General features: G+C 47.8%; 1 protein-coding gene and 1 long non-coding RNA gene across 4 annotated transcripts in view; both read right to left on the reverse strand.

Moving 5' to 3' along the window:
• The window catches only part of MYOF (myoferlin), a 197,264-nt gene extending 194,032 nt beyond the window's left edge, over positions 1-3,232 (reverse strand). For both annotated transcript variants that reach the window (XM_006147643.3, XM_006147642.3), the window contains exon 1: positions 2,750-3,232. In XM_006147643.3, coding sequence (XP_006147705.1) covers positions 2,750-2,837 — 88 coding nt within the window. In that variant the 5' untranslated portion in view covers positions 2,838-3,232. The remainder of the gene's footprint in view (positions 1-2,749) is intronic.
• Positions 3,233-7,762: 4,530 nt separating this feature from the next.
• LOC102495687 (uncharacterized) lies at positions 7,763-13,634 on the reverse strand. Of its 2 annotated transcripts, none has more exons than XR_001370341.1 (5): positions 13,609-13,634; positions 11,966-12,153; positions 9,891-10,035; positions 8,797-9,018; positions 7,763-8,467 (listed from the first exon to the last, which is right to left on the reverse strand). It is a non-coding gene; the product is annotated as an uncharacterized LOC102495687 (long non-coding RNA). The 2 variants fall into 2 exon arrangements; XR_334445.2 differs by lacking the exon at positions 13,609-13,634 and adding an exon at positions 13,140-13,560.
• Between the last annotated feature and the right edge of the window lie 212 nt (positions 13,635-13,846).

A 13,846-nucleotide genomic window follows, 5' to 3' on the forward strand; every position in this document is an offset into this window, starting at 1 on the left:
TCTTTCCCTCCTAATCACTACCCTACCCGGCTCGCCATCACCAGCACACCTGGCCAATCTCCGGTGGACCTGGTCATGGTGTAAGTACCCTCTGTCCAGTCAGAATGTCACCTTACCGCATTTTACACGGTGCTCAAAGCTGGGAGTCGCTTCTGCGGAAGACTTGCTATCACATTGTTGTAACCCCTGGGATAGACTGGAAGCCAGGAACATGCCCCATGTATTACAGCATCCCCTCTGTATCTAAGGTGGCGCGTTTCATATCTCACTGAAGCAGATATTCGATACGTGGAACCAGCAAAATTATAGAATCTTTTCTTTTTCCTTTTTTTTTTTTTTTTTGGAGAGGTTTTTGCTACAGGGCGCGTGCACTCGCCAGAAAGACAGAGAGACAGAAAGTGAGAAATCACCCCCCAAGGGAGATGGCCACGCCACAATCCCTCCTCCTCCATTCTCCTCTCGGGATCTTGGGCACACACGCACACACACCCGGCGTGAGTTTAAGCCGCCGAGTCTGGGACTCGAACCATAGTTGACTACATGGGAGTCCAGCGACATAGCCATTACGCTAACTGCTGGTCCCACAAATTATATAATCTTAAACTCTGAGTGACTCTAAAGGAGATCAATTCCCATCATGCACAACTGAGAACTTGAGACCCAGGTGGTTAAATTGGGATTAGTCAAGGTCACCAGATATTTAATGTCAGCCAGAGTCCAGATGTTTCCACTCCAAGTTCCGGGCTCTTTTTCCTGTCAGGGTGCCTGCTAGATGAATGAGTGAATGACTTGACTGCTCATTCTGCGTAATCAAAGGCTACCTGAAAAAAGACTCCAGTTAAGTAACCTAGTAAGTGTAATTTGGATAGACTATATTTGCCAATTTAACTGAAGTTTTCCACTTTCTCTTTTTAAATATATATTTGCTATAGGAGGGGAAGTGAGAAAACACCCCCCAGGCAGGATGGCCATGCCACAATCCCTTCTCCACTTTCTTGGAATTGTGGGAATGCACACAGACACGCCCAGCGTGTTTTTCAAGGTGCCCGTTCCGAGACTCGAACTGTGCAGTCAACCATGTGGGATCCAGCCGCCTTCACCACCATGCCACCAGTTGACCTGAAGTTTTCCATAAACACTTGCAATTGAGTGTCGATGTTCATAGCCTTTGGCATATTTTTAGTCATTTAAAATTTTGTTCAACGCATATACACTCCAGATAAAGAACAAGTCAGATTTCAATAATGTTAACAATCAGAGTGTTAACTCCAATTCTTCTATAACTTATGTAACTTGCCCCAAATAATGACATCGGTAGGTTGAAACCAGTATATTTTCACATGTCTTCACAGGTTAATGATGAAGGATACAAACTTTCCGAGTTCTACTTCTATTACTTAATTGCTTCAAGAAAAACAAAAAAGAATAAAAAAAAAAACTAGCGCATATAGAAAAAAACTAGCACGTATAGAAAAAAACTAGCACATATAGAAGAACTATGGCATACCGCAACTACATGATATTAATTAACTGCATTTTCAGGCCACACTGTCCTTTAAGAGTCTAACTTGTACTTCTGTATTATTATTATTATTTTAAACTAAATATCCATTTGACAGCTTTGGGTTTCATTTCTTTAATTTTCTTGCTCTCCCTCAGAGGGCGAGAAGAGAAATAGTGAGAAAAAAATGAACACAGACAAGGTATAGATCACCCAGAAACCGGAAGGGAGAAGTAGGTTCCCGAGAAAACGAGAACTGTACCAAGGCGTGGCCAGGACACGTGTGCCTACCAGGGCTCCCACCCTCTGCCATGCCCTCTCGGTCCCATCCCTCCTGCCAAGGAGTGAGCCGGCCGCAATCTTATCAGTGACCACAGACAAGCAGAAAATGGATCTAGCCCCAAACCCAGATTCAGTCATATCACAGCAACCAAAACCCAGAGAGCTTACAATGCCTGGGAACACGCCAACACACCAGCCACCCCGTCCCCATCCACTGCGACCACAACGACATGTCCTAGAAAATAACTTCTGGAATTACAAGGAGCTTTAAAGAGGATCCATCCAGTTCAAGCCCTCCCTGCTCATTTTGCAGAAAAGAAAAGTAAGATCCCAAAGAAATGAAGCCATTTGCCCAAAGTCATCTGGCAAGTCAGGATCAGATTCCCAAACCACAGGCAGGTGGTCCAGAGCTCGCTCTTCTAGGAGAACTTAAAAAGCTACAAAACATACAGAAACACACAACTGCTGGAGATGAACAATTACAAAGAGTTGCAAAATCACATGAAAATGAGCTAATTCAAAACTGCTGCCTTCATCCCCTCCAGAACCCAGGGACAAGGAAGCAGCCCGGGGCTGTTGAACGGTGCAGTGGTGCCTCCCAAGACCTTCTTCCCGCTTTTTCCTGCTTCACCCATTTCTCAAAGCAGAGAAAGTAAAACTGCCTAGGAGACTGCTCAAACTCTTACTCTGAACCAACGCAGACTTTGCAGCCTGTGATGTGGCGACTATGTTTCCCCCTAGGGGCCTACAGAAATCCCACTATTAAACAAGAGCAGGTCATTCAATAAGTAAGCCCCGGGGGAAAATTACGCGCCTTCCACACACAGCGGTCTTCTCCCCGGACCTGCCCAGGTAACAGGCTGAGGGACTCTGCATTATCCGCCACCGCCAGGCAGACTTCTAGAGAACTGAGCCCCAGGAGCTAACATTCCCAAACAAGGCTTCCGAAAGAGAACACGTTCTTACCCTTAAAAATCACAGAAACGATAGGATCCGGTTTCCCAAATTTCGTTTTAGGGATGTTGCTGGCAGATTCCACAATTACCCGGAGCATGGCTCTAAACGGGCAGAGAGCAAGTTTCGGCAAATGAAGCGAGGCCGGCTGGCGCTGGCGCTGGCGCTGGCGCTCCGGGCTGCACCGCCCTTTCCCGGCCGACGCAGGATTTCTCGCCGCGAAGCGGGAAGGGGCGAGCGCAGAGGGTGGACCTGGGGCAGGTTATTCACCGAAGGCTACGCGTCCACTGAGACGCAGGCTCCCGTAGTCCACGAGGTGCCGCAGGACAGGCTCACGACTGTGAAAAAATGTGGAAGTGAAAAGGGCAAAACCTCAGCTAGAAATAATGTGCAACAAATAAAACTAAAATAGATTTGGAGCTAATAATTGTGGGCGGGTAGGAAACCCACTAAAACGTTGCTCCCGGCAAGGGAGCAACCATGTGGTGGACCCGAATTGATTCCTGCCACACGTTCCATTCTTTTCGGAGTTTCGTGGAGTTTTAAAACTTTACTTAATCTTTCAACTTTTTTTTTTTTTCATTTTACTTTTGCCGTTTCTTTTGATACTGTTGAACACACCCATTCTGCAAACGCTTGCAGGTTTTCAAACGCAGTTAAATGGCGCTCTCTAGTGGACAACATAGGAATAACAGCTTATTGCTATTAAGCATCCAAGTGCCGGAATGTGGGTTTACAAAATTAATGTATTGGGGGGCTGAGCCTCCGCTTCAGAAAACGATTTACCATAGAATTTATTCAAAATCCTTTAGAGGTGAGAGCTGGGCACCTAAATTTTGCTGGTCCTTCGAAAGCTCCCTTCGATGAAAATAGAGAAGTGGCTCTCCAAGCTTTCTTTACCTCCGCGAGTGCAGCGTCTTCCCGTCCCAGGGGGCGCATTAAGGCTAGGTAAGCTGGTGGCTGGGGTCACACGAAGAGCCCTGGGGTTAGCAGTCGGCCTGAGCATGCGCTCCTGCGTCACCACCTTCAGCGACACCACCTTAGCACCTTAGGAAGTTTCTTTCTTTCCTAATTAAAGGAATTTTTATTTGTTCGTTTTGGCTATGGAGTGTGTGCTCACCAGAGAGACAGAGACAGAGAGAGGGAGAGAGAGAGAAATCACCCCTGGGGGAAATGGCCACACCGCAGTCCCTTCTCTTCCATCCTCCTCTTGGGATTTTGGGCACGTGTGCCTGCTGTAGCTCTCAAGCTGATGGGTCCAGCACTGGAACCGCCCAGTCTACTGCTGGCTGGCCCCTTAGTAAGCTCCCTAACCGCTCAGTTTCCTCATCCGCAAAATGGAGATACGGTTGCTGTAAGAGAGCAGGGGAGGTGAAAGCACGCGGTGAGCTACGCGTGGACACACCAGGAGTCCACGCTTTGTGATTCTATAGCACGCCATTAATGCAAGTTGCCTTCGGATCAGGATGTCATTGCGTTTCAGAAGAAAAGGTGGAAACACGAGTTGAAGGAAGCAGGCTTGTTTTTGCTTTTGAACACATAATCCAGAAGACCCATCAATAAGCAAGCACAAGTGCATTGAAAAAGCGTAGTTTAACCTAAAAGAATTCTTCCAGCTCAGTGAGTTTCTCAAAAGCAAAGACTGTCACAGGTTTAAGACGACCACGAGGCATACAGATTAGCTGCAAGGTGGTGCCCGGATGGCACGCTGACGCTAGAGCAGAGGACTACTATATTAGTAAACTACTAGGTGGAATCCAGTCAGGAGTTAACAGTATTGTACTAATGCTCATTGCTTAGTTGCTGGGGTTTTTAGAGAGATTTTTGCCATAGGGCACATGCACTCACTGGAGAGACAGAAAGCAAGAAATCAACTCCCAAGGGGATGACCATGCTGCAATCCCTTCTCTGCCGTTCTCTTCCCAGGATCTTGGGCATGTACGCACACACGCCTGGTGCGATTTTTAAGCCATCAGGTCTGGAACTCGAACCACAGTCAGCCATGTGGGAGTCCAGCGACATAACTGCTATGCCATCTGCTGGCCCCAGTAGGTTTTCAGTATCTGTAAAATTTTCACTTCAGGCTGGCTCCCAGTGGTTAAGGGAAGCCAGATCCCACGTGGTTGACCATGGTTTGAATCCCAGACCCGGGGCTTCGAAAACACACTGGATGTGTGTGTGTGTGTGTGTGTGCTCCCAAACCCCAACAGGAAGGACAAGTAGAAGAGAAGGGATTGCAATATGTCTGCGCCCTATTTTGGGGGATGCTTTTTTCCTCCCTCTCTCTCTCTCTCTGGCAGAGTATAAGCACCTTCTGGCAGAAAAAAAAAAATTCATCTGCAGATAACACAGCGTTGTCAGATTTCCACACTGTGAAAGACAACCTGAGTATTCGTAACTACCAAGAAGTTCTAGTCTACATAAGTTCATTACTCATAATCCAAATTTTCAATGCCATAATTATTTAAAATCCTTTCACATTTTTACAGCAGAAAATATCACTTTGAATATGGCATAAGGTACATTGAGCATGTTTAATATGATACATGCAGAAGTAAGATACCATCCAAATGTGAAGGGAGCCGTCAAAGTGTTCATGCCCAGTCCGCAGCGATGCCTAGAGTCTCCCGTTTGTCACTGTCATGTAGAACCTCTAGTAAACAGAGGCCGGCGAGGCGGGTCAGTAGTAAGGGGCTCCACAGTAAAAGGGCCAGGCCTGCTTTTAAGAAGCTCTGCAGTGGCCGTGCGCTGGAAGAAACGCCATCGTCTTCACCCTTGGCAATAAATATCTGAGAAGTTCAGGGTATGTGAAAGTGGCAACTTAAAGCTAAGGGGTAGAGGGACCAGCAGATGGCCAAATGGCCACATCACTGAACTCCCATGTAGTTGACCACGGCTTGAGTCCTGGGCTCGGCAACTTTAAACACGCCCAGCATGTGTGCATGCATGCCCAAGGTCCCGATAGGAAAATGAAGGGATTGCGGCATAGCCATCCCCCCTGGGAGGGGGTGATTTCTTGCTTTCTGTCTCTCTCTGTCTCTTTGGCCAGTGCATGCACACTTTAGCAGAGTCTCTCTCAAAAACAAAACAAAAACAAAAACAGAACAACTAAGAGGTAGGGAAGATGACCACCGAGGGTGTGGCCTGAGCTCAGAGCGTCTCTCCCAGGAACCCAGGCTCCAGGGGCAGCTCTGAGCTGTGTTTTACTGAGAAGAGGAAAAGGAGACCCACGTGAGTAGGAGATGAAGGCAGGAACTAGGGGAGGCAGTGATCAGGGAAGGGAAGAGGTGCTCAGAGGCTGCCAGTCAGTAAGCTCCAGGCCATTTCAGTCCAGCTCGGGAAGTGTGTGCAGGCATGGTGCATGTGTGCTTACTCACGCGCACACATGTGCATGTGTGTGCATTGAGCGTTGGGTGGGGATGATTCACTGGTGGGATATGAACATGGTTGTGGGCTTTAGAGACTGCACAGCTTTACACAAAGGCAATGCACGGTTACTCTGCACCATCACCACCGGCATCTTCGCCGCCAGCCTGCCACTCCCCTTTCTGCCGTCTGGACAGGCAGCAGCCCCTGGTACCCTGCTCAGTCGCTGCTTCAACTCCTTTAATCCTAACAATTACCCTATGAGGTAGGTTCCACAGTAACCTAACTTCATAGCCGAGAAAACCAAGGCACGGAAAGATGAAGTCACATGTGGGACCACAGATGGCATAATGCTTATGTCACTGGACTCCCACAGTGTTGACTGCGGTTCGAGTCCTGGACCTGGCAGTTTAAAATTCACATTGGGTGTGTCTGCATGTGTGCCCCAAATCCTGAGAGCAGAGTGGAGGAGAAGAGGCTGTAGCATGGCCTTCCCCCGGGGGGTGACTTCTCACTTTCCATCTCTCTATCGCTCTCTCTGTATCTTTGGCGAGCACACATGTTCTGAAACAAACGATCTCTCTCTCTCTCTCTCTCTTTTTTTTTTTTTTTTTTTTTGCTATAGGGCATGTGCGCTTGCCAGAAAGATAGAGACAGAAAGCGAGAAATCACCCCCCAGGGGGGATGGCCACACCGCAATCCCTTCCCCTCCCATTCTCCTCTCGGGATCTTGGTCACGCACGCGCACACACACCCGGCATGAGTTTGAGCCACCGGGTCCGGGAGTCAAACCACAGTCGATTACATGGGATTCCAGCGACGTAACCATTATGCCAACTGCTGGTCCCCAGACTCTTTCTCTTAAAAAAAAATCAAATGATTAAGTAACTTTTAAAGGTGACAGCTACCAAGTGACAGAGCTGGGATTCAAACCTCAGCAGTCAGGTTGGACTTACTGTGACACTCTCTTGGACCGTGTCCCTTACAATATCCCTAGATCCCAATCTTGTTGCTAATTTGCATGTACTAGGTCCAATAATGTCCTTCAAAATCTAAACCTATATGTGACCTTATTTGGAAACAGGGTCTCTGCAAACATATTAAGTTAAAATGAAGTCATACCAGATTGGGGTGAGCCCTTAATCTAATATAATTAGTTTTTTTCCTAAGAATTATTTATTTTATTTGTTATTATTATTATCTTTAACTTGCTATAGGGCACAGGCACTCACTAGAGAGAGACACACACAGACACACACAGAGAGAGGCAAAGTGAGAAAGCAAGCTGCCAGGTCCGGGATTCGAACCATAGTTGGCCATGTGGGGAATCTAGGTGATGCCATCTGCTGGCTCCATGTTTAGTGTCTTTACAAGAAGAAGGACATCTGGAAATAGAGACAAAGAAACTCAGGGAGAGTCCTAGACTTAGAAGCTTACAAAACATGCCAGGCACATGTGTGCCCAAAATCCCAAAAGGAGAATGGAGGAGAAGGCATGGCCATCCCTCCCCCCCCCCCCTGGGGGGGGGGTTTTCCCCTTTCCTCCCCCCACATGCACCTTATAGCAAATTAAAAAAATAAAAGAAAAAAGAAAAAGAAGAGCTGTATCTTTAAGAGTCCAACAAATGCCACAAGTAAAACACAGAAAAGTATTTCCTTCTGGGAAAATCATGGAAGCGTTCATTAGCACAGAATGAGATCCACCGTTCCTTCACCAGTAGGATGTGCATTAGTTCTACAAGTACTTGAGCCCGCCCCGTGAGTGAGGTGCTGGGTCATCGGCAGAGTCTAAGGCAGACAAAATTCCGACCCGACAGCTTCCCAGCCAGCGGCGGGCACATGCCACCCGTGTGCTCACGTGCCCTACCTTCCAGCGTTTCCAGCAGCTCTGTGAGCTAGGACTCCCACGCTCGTCCTTACAGCAGGTGGAATTCAGGCTCAAGAGCTAAAAAGGAGCCAGGATTCAAGCCCAGCGTCTTCCAAGCCCAGCTCCGTCTCCAGCCTCACCTCAGCTGAGCGCTCACATGTTCGTTCATTATTTCTCACTTCTCTCTTCAAGTGAACTCATGCATTGTCTAAGAGAGGGACAGTTTTGCCTGGAACACTGGGGCAAAAGAGAGAGAGAAAGAGAGAAAGTGGGAGGGGCTGGACTGTGGCGCAGCAGTAAAATGTGCTGTCCCTGGAGGCTGACCCCCATGGCAAGGTTCCATGTTCGTGTCCGGAGGCTTCCCTGAGGGCCCTGGACATATGCATGGCCAAGGTCCAGAGCTGACTGAAGCTGCAGGTGGATCATGTGTAAAGAACTTTTTGATGGCGTTGTCTCTCACTTTCCCTCTTTCGATTTCTTGGAAGAAATAAACACGTTCTAAAAAGTAGAGAGAGGAGGGGGAGAGTTAGCAAAAAATCAAGACTCAAGGAGCCAAGTACTAGGGGTAGCAAAGAGGAATTAATGGAAGAGAAATAAAGAGATTCATAGCGTCTTATTCCAATCCCAGTTTTACAGAATTCTAAGTTTTACCTAATGGCAATTTTCAAACTGGCACATAAAGGGCCCATTGTTAAGATCTGTTTGCTGAAATACTTTTTAAAGATTTATTTCCGTTGAAAACTCAAATGCCTTTTAGAACTAAAATACTATTTTTTAGTAGCTTAATTATAGGGTTCTACACAGCAGTAGATACTATTTTAAAATACCTTAATATCTGGCTCATATGAATTTCAGTCCTTTAAAAAGTGCTTGGCAGTAGCTGAGTCTAACTGGGGCAGGATGAGATAAGTATATTCCATAATATTTGGCTCCATCATCTTGTCATTATTCAAGGCAACGGAGGAGCTAAATATACGACAGGAATGGATCTGACCTTCTCCAAGAAAGTATGAACATATTTTTGAATATAAACCTAGAAAAAAATAGAACTGGGAAAAGTAGAATAATGTTAAACGTCATGCTTTACAGAAAGAATAATTCCTGTCGAAATGTTTGATAGACAAATGGTTCCCAGTGGTTCTTCTGTAAGGACCTTGTTCATTCATGGACACATGCATTTATTCAGCTGCTACTGAAGTCTGCTTGGTGCTGGGCACCATAACAACTACAGAGATGAATAAGATGCATTGCTTCTCTGCAGAAAGCTCACAAGGGAGTATAGCACCATACAGAGATGACAGCAATACAGGAGGAGAGAACAGAAGAGGCCAGTATCTAATAGGGCAGGAGTGGGCAGCTATGGTGGGCTCCCTGGAGGAGGTGACTGCTGACAGTTGGCCTGAGTCTCAGTGGCTGGGTTGATGTGTGTGTGACTGTGTGATGTGAAATACAGCTACACAAATGCACACAGTGCGTGCTGGGAATGTAGGCCATTTCACATTGGCGGGACGTCGTGTACACGGTGAGACACTCACACGGTGGGCCGAGGTGGACAAGTGGATACCCGCTTGGACAGCCTTCTTTGCTGTCACTAACAGGCAGGTTTGCTGAGTGCTCACTCCATGTTAAGTGCTACCTGAACATTTTATTTTGCCTTATTCAGGCCTTCCACCACCCTCTCCCATGGAGTCCTACCTTATGATCCCCGCTTTAAGGATGTCAAAACTGAAGCCCAGTTTGGTTAAGCAGGTGCTGAAGTCTCCCTAGCTGCTGATATAAAACGCAGCCTTTGGTGGCTGAAGCTGAACTCTAATCAGGAAAGAGCAGTGAGCCTACCCGACTCTCGTCATACGGGGCTCTTCAAGGACGACCTGGGGCCTGTCAGGGAATGTTGGGAACAGAAAGGAAGAGAGGAAAGAACCTGCTTCTCCACAGTTGTTTCGGTCAGAGGCAACCTCGGTCAGGCATTCACACTCATCGGTCTGAGCGCTGTGACTCTTCTGGATGCTGAGGACGTGGTGGTTGGCAAAATCAGACACGGCCCCCACCTTCAAGGGGCTTTCAGTCTAGAGGGGAAAGGATGCAGTCAAAGAATTACACCAAGACGTGCAGTCACAGCAGCGATGAATGCTTCGAATACAAGGTAAAGAGACAAAATCCTTTTTTCTTTTTCTTTTTTTGGAGAGGTTTTCGTTATGGGGCGCATGCGCTCACCAGAAAGACAGAGACAGAGAGACAGAAAGTGAGAAATCACCCCCCAGGGGGATGGTCACTCCACAATCCCTTCTCCTCCATTCTCCTCTTGGGATCTTGGGCACGCACACACACATGCCCGGCGTGAGTTTAAGCCACCGGGTCCAGACTCGAACTGCAACTTGACTACATGATAGTCCAGCGACATAGCCATTACTCCAACTGCTGGTCCCTTTAGAGATTTTTGCTATAGGGTTCATGTGCTTTCCAGAGAGACAGAGAACGAGAAATTCCCCCACCCCCAGGAGGGGATGGTCACACCACAATCCCTTCTCTATTCTTTTACCCGGTGTGGTGTGAGTTTAAGCGCCAGGTCCAGGACTTGAACCACGGTCAACTACGTGGGAGTCTGGCAACGTAACCATCTTGCCATCTGCTGATCCCAGAAGATCCCCTTTTCTGAGAGGCAGGGAAGCCCTCCCTGAGGTGGGGAGGACTGCCTTGACCTGCAAAGGAAGCAGGAAAGGGGCTAACTGTGAGCAGAGCAGCCAGGCGGGGCCTGGAAGGCCCTGAGGCAGGAAGGAGTGAAGGGCGTCCTGTGGCTGGTTTGAGACTGGACTGGGAGGTCCAGGGGACTGGTCTCTACCAAGCCGGAGAAGACAGACGGCGTTTCAGTTCTTCATCCAAGGAACAATGGCAAGTGAATACAGTGCTGTCTGTGTGTGACAGGGAATGTGTGACGGGGTTGGATTTGCTTTATTTCAAAAGGTCCCTACGGAGGGGAAACTGCATCTGTAGCAGGTGAGGTTTAGTCATCCCTCCTTGTCTGCATTTAAACAACACTGATGTGTGCAGACAACAGAAATGTAACATCAGCCCCGTTTAAGATTTTGAATTTTCCAGTAGTCCACATTAAAAAGCCAAACACAATGGCCAGCATGTGGCATGGTGGTTAAGGTGCTGGTTTTTCACATGGATGACCATAGTTCAAGTCCCGGACCTGGTAGCTTGAAAATCACACTGGGCACGTTTGTAAGCATGCCCAAAATCCCAAGAGGAGAATGGAGGGGCAGGGATTGTGAAAGGGCCACCCTGCCTAGCAGGTGACTTCTCACCTTTCCTCTCTCTGTTTCTGTCTGTCTCTCTCAGGCAAGCACATACACCCTATGGCAACCATCCTCCACCTAAAAAAAGTCAAACGTAATGGGTGATTTCAATTTTAACACACTTTATTTTACCAAATATATCCAAAATACTACCATTTCAACTTGAAAGATAAACTATTAGAGTGCAAAATGTCATAGTCTTTTTTTACATTAAGCCTGAAATCTGTTAAATACTTCGACATCTCAATGTGTACACACATTTTTCATCAGAAGTACATGATCTGTATTTAGATTCCATAAAATGTGCAATAGAAAAATAGGCTTACTTACCCACATTGTTCCAAACACACCTAAAAGTATCCTAATAACTGAACTGACTTATATTAAAACAAAGTAAAGCTTCTAGTTCAGCTCCTCGATGACAACCACAATTCAGTAGCTCAATAGCTACACGCAGTGAGTACTACCGTGCTGGACAGAGCAGGGAGTGCTCCAGTGGTGCGGAAAGTTCTGCTGGTTTGCCTGCTGGCGCAAACACGGGCAGCCTTTGGAAGGTGCAACCACTCAGAGGTGGCGGTGCCCTCATCTACAGCATCCTCCCCCTTCCCATTTAATAACTCTAAGCCCCTTCAGCAGCCTTTTCAGACTGCTTTGGTTCCCCAAGAACATTTTCCTGCTGGGAAGAAAATGAGCTCACCTGCTGAGATAAATATCGAATGTGCTTGGCTGTCACATTTTTCTGTTTATATGAATAAAGATGAGTTTGAATCCTTGTCCTAGAACATCCCTGAGTGAACTGTCCACATCAAAGCGCTGTCACCTTGTGAGACCTTGTGGAAAGCGACCGGCTCCTGTAGTTCTACTTCCAAGGCTGGCAGTGTTGATCTTAAGGAGCAAACATAGATTTGCAGGTCTAGCAGGGGCAATTACAAAATCACACACACACACCCAGGCCAATAAGCTCCTCGTCCTCAGGGACCTCCACTATCAGATGCAGCTCCTGCCAGAAAAGGAGGTCTCAGAGAAGCAGGTGTGGAATTGGCGTGTCTGGCCCAGCAGGCCTGGGCCCACATCCCCAGCTGCCAGACTGTCAGGTGTCACGCCTCTAGGCCCTAGGCCCTACCCCACCCCCACCCCTCCCAAGTCGGCTCAAATGTGAGCCAGAAGATATTCTTTCTCATCCTTAGAGATTTCTATGGAAAGTAATTTTTGTGTGTGTGAAAGAAAAAGTAATTTATTAAGTAAAAGTGAATGTACACTCCTGAGAGGTAAGGAGCCGGCCTACGTGGGCAGAGAAAGAGTAGCTCAGAAGGCTTATAGAAAGTCATTTTGTCCCTCACCTAAACTCTGGGCTAAGAATAAAGTTCATACCTTGATTTAACTTCTGCGTGGACTTCACCCCACCCCAGTCCCACCTGATAATACCGTAACACAGCAGATAGGAAGGAAATCACAGGTGTTCACTTTCCCCAGAAATAGGAACTCCTTGGAGGCAGGTACCAAACATGGTCTTCTTGGATGGGTTTATTATTATTATTACTACGTTACTCTGTAAACTTCCCTCAAGATTTCTCATTCCTTCTATTCAGGAACATGAGTGTGGCTTTTGTCTGATAATGGCTAACATTGAGCATTTACCAAATGCTAAGCACGTTTTATGAATTCTCTCATTTAATCTTCACGTCCACACCATGACGTAGGAAGTATTTGCATCGTTGTATAGATCAGTAAACTGTGGCTCAGAGAGAGACGAAATAATGAACCAAGATCACACATTCGTTAAGAGGCCATTAGGACCTATTTAAACTCAGGCAGTCCGAACCTGAAGTTTAACCGTTGTACAACACTGCCTTTCCAGGATGCGTATCTACCTGTTTTCAATCTCCAGTGAGTTAATAGATCTAAGAGAGGAAGGTGGGCCCTGCCAACCACTTCCTGTGCTTCGCAGCAACAGAGTTCTCAGGGCGCTGCGGAGGACCAGAGCTTGCTGTGTGGACAGAATTGGCCAAGGGCGGAGTCGGGATCAGTCTCAGCGCTCCACCTGCGCGCCCTCAGCTCTCCCTCCGTTACACTCGGCTGTTCTATCCCTGACTTCGGCAGGATACAGGCTCAGTCCAAAGGGAAGACAGAGAGGGAGGCTGTGCTCTCTTGGGAATCCAGTTCTCCCAGATCCATGTTCTACGGAGAGAAACTACTCAGAGGAGTGAGTTATGCCCAAGGACACAGAACGAACTAGTCCCAGCCTAGGGGAACTAGTCCCAGGGTTTATCTCACTGAAAAATAGTGACTTGCTTCATTCCCAAAGCGGATAAGCACAAGACATTTACTGAGATCACTAACCTGCGGTCTGAGCCCGCGCGGAGAGCCAATCGGGGAGCCGCGCCCTCGCCACCAGGGTCCCGCCGGCCTCGCCCGCGCCGGCAGTGACGTGCCCCGCCCCGCAGCCGCGGGATTCAAACTCCCGGAAGCGCCGTTCGCGCGCGGAATTCAACCCCCCGGACGCGCCGTTCGCGCCGGAGGGTGTGACGGGCCCCGCAGGAGCGCCGCGCTTCGCTGCAGGTGCTGCTTAGAGCGAGGC

This window comes from Tupaia chinensis, unplaced genomic scaffold (genome assembly GCF_000334495.1).
Source record: "Tupaia chinensis unplaced genomic scaffold, TupChi_1.0 Scaffold000217_1, whole genome shotgun sequence".
NCBI classification, from domain to species: domain Eukaryota; kingdom Metazoa; phylum Chordata; class Mammalia; order Scandentia; family Tupaiidae; genus Tupaia; species Tupaia belangeri.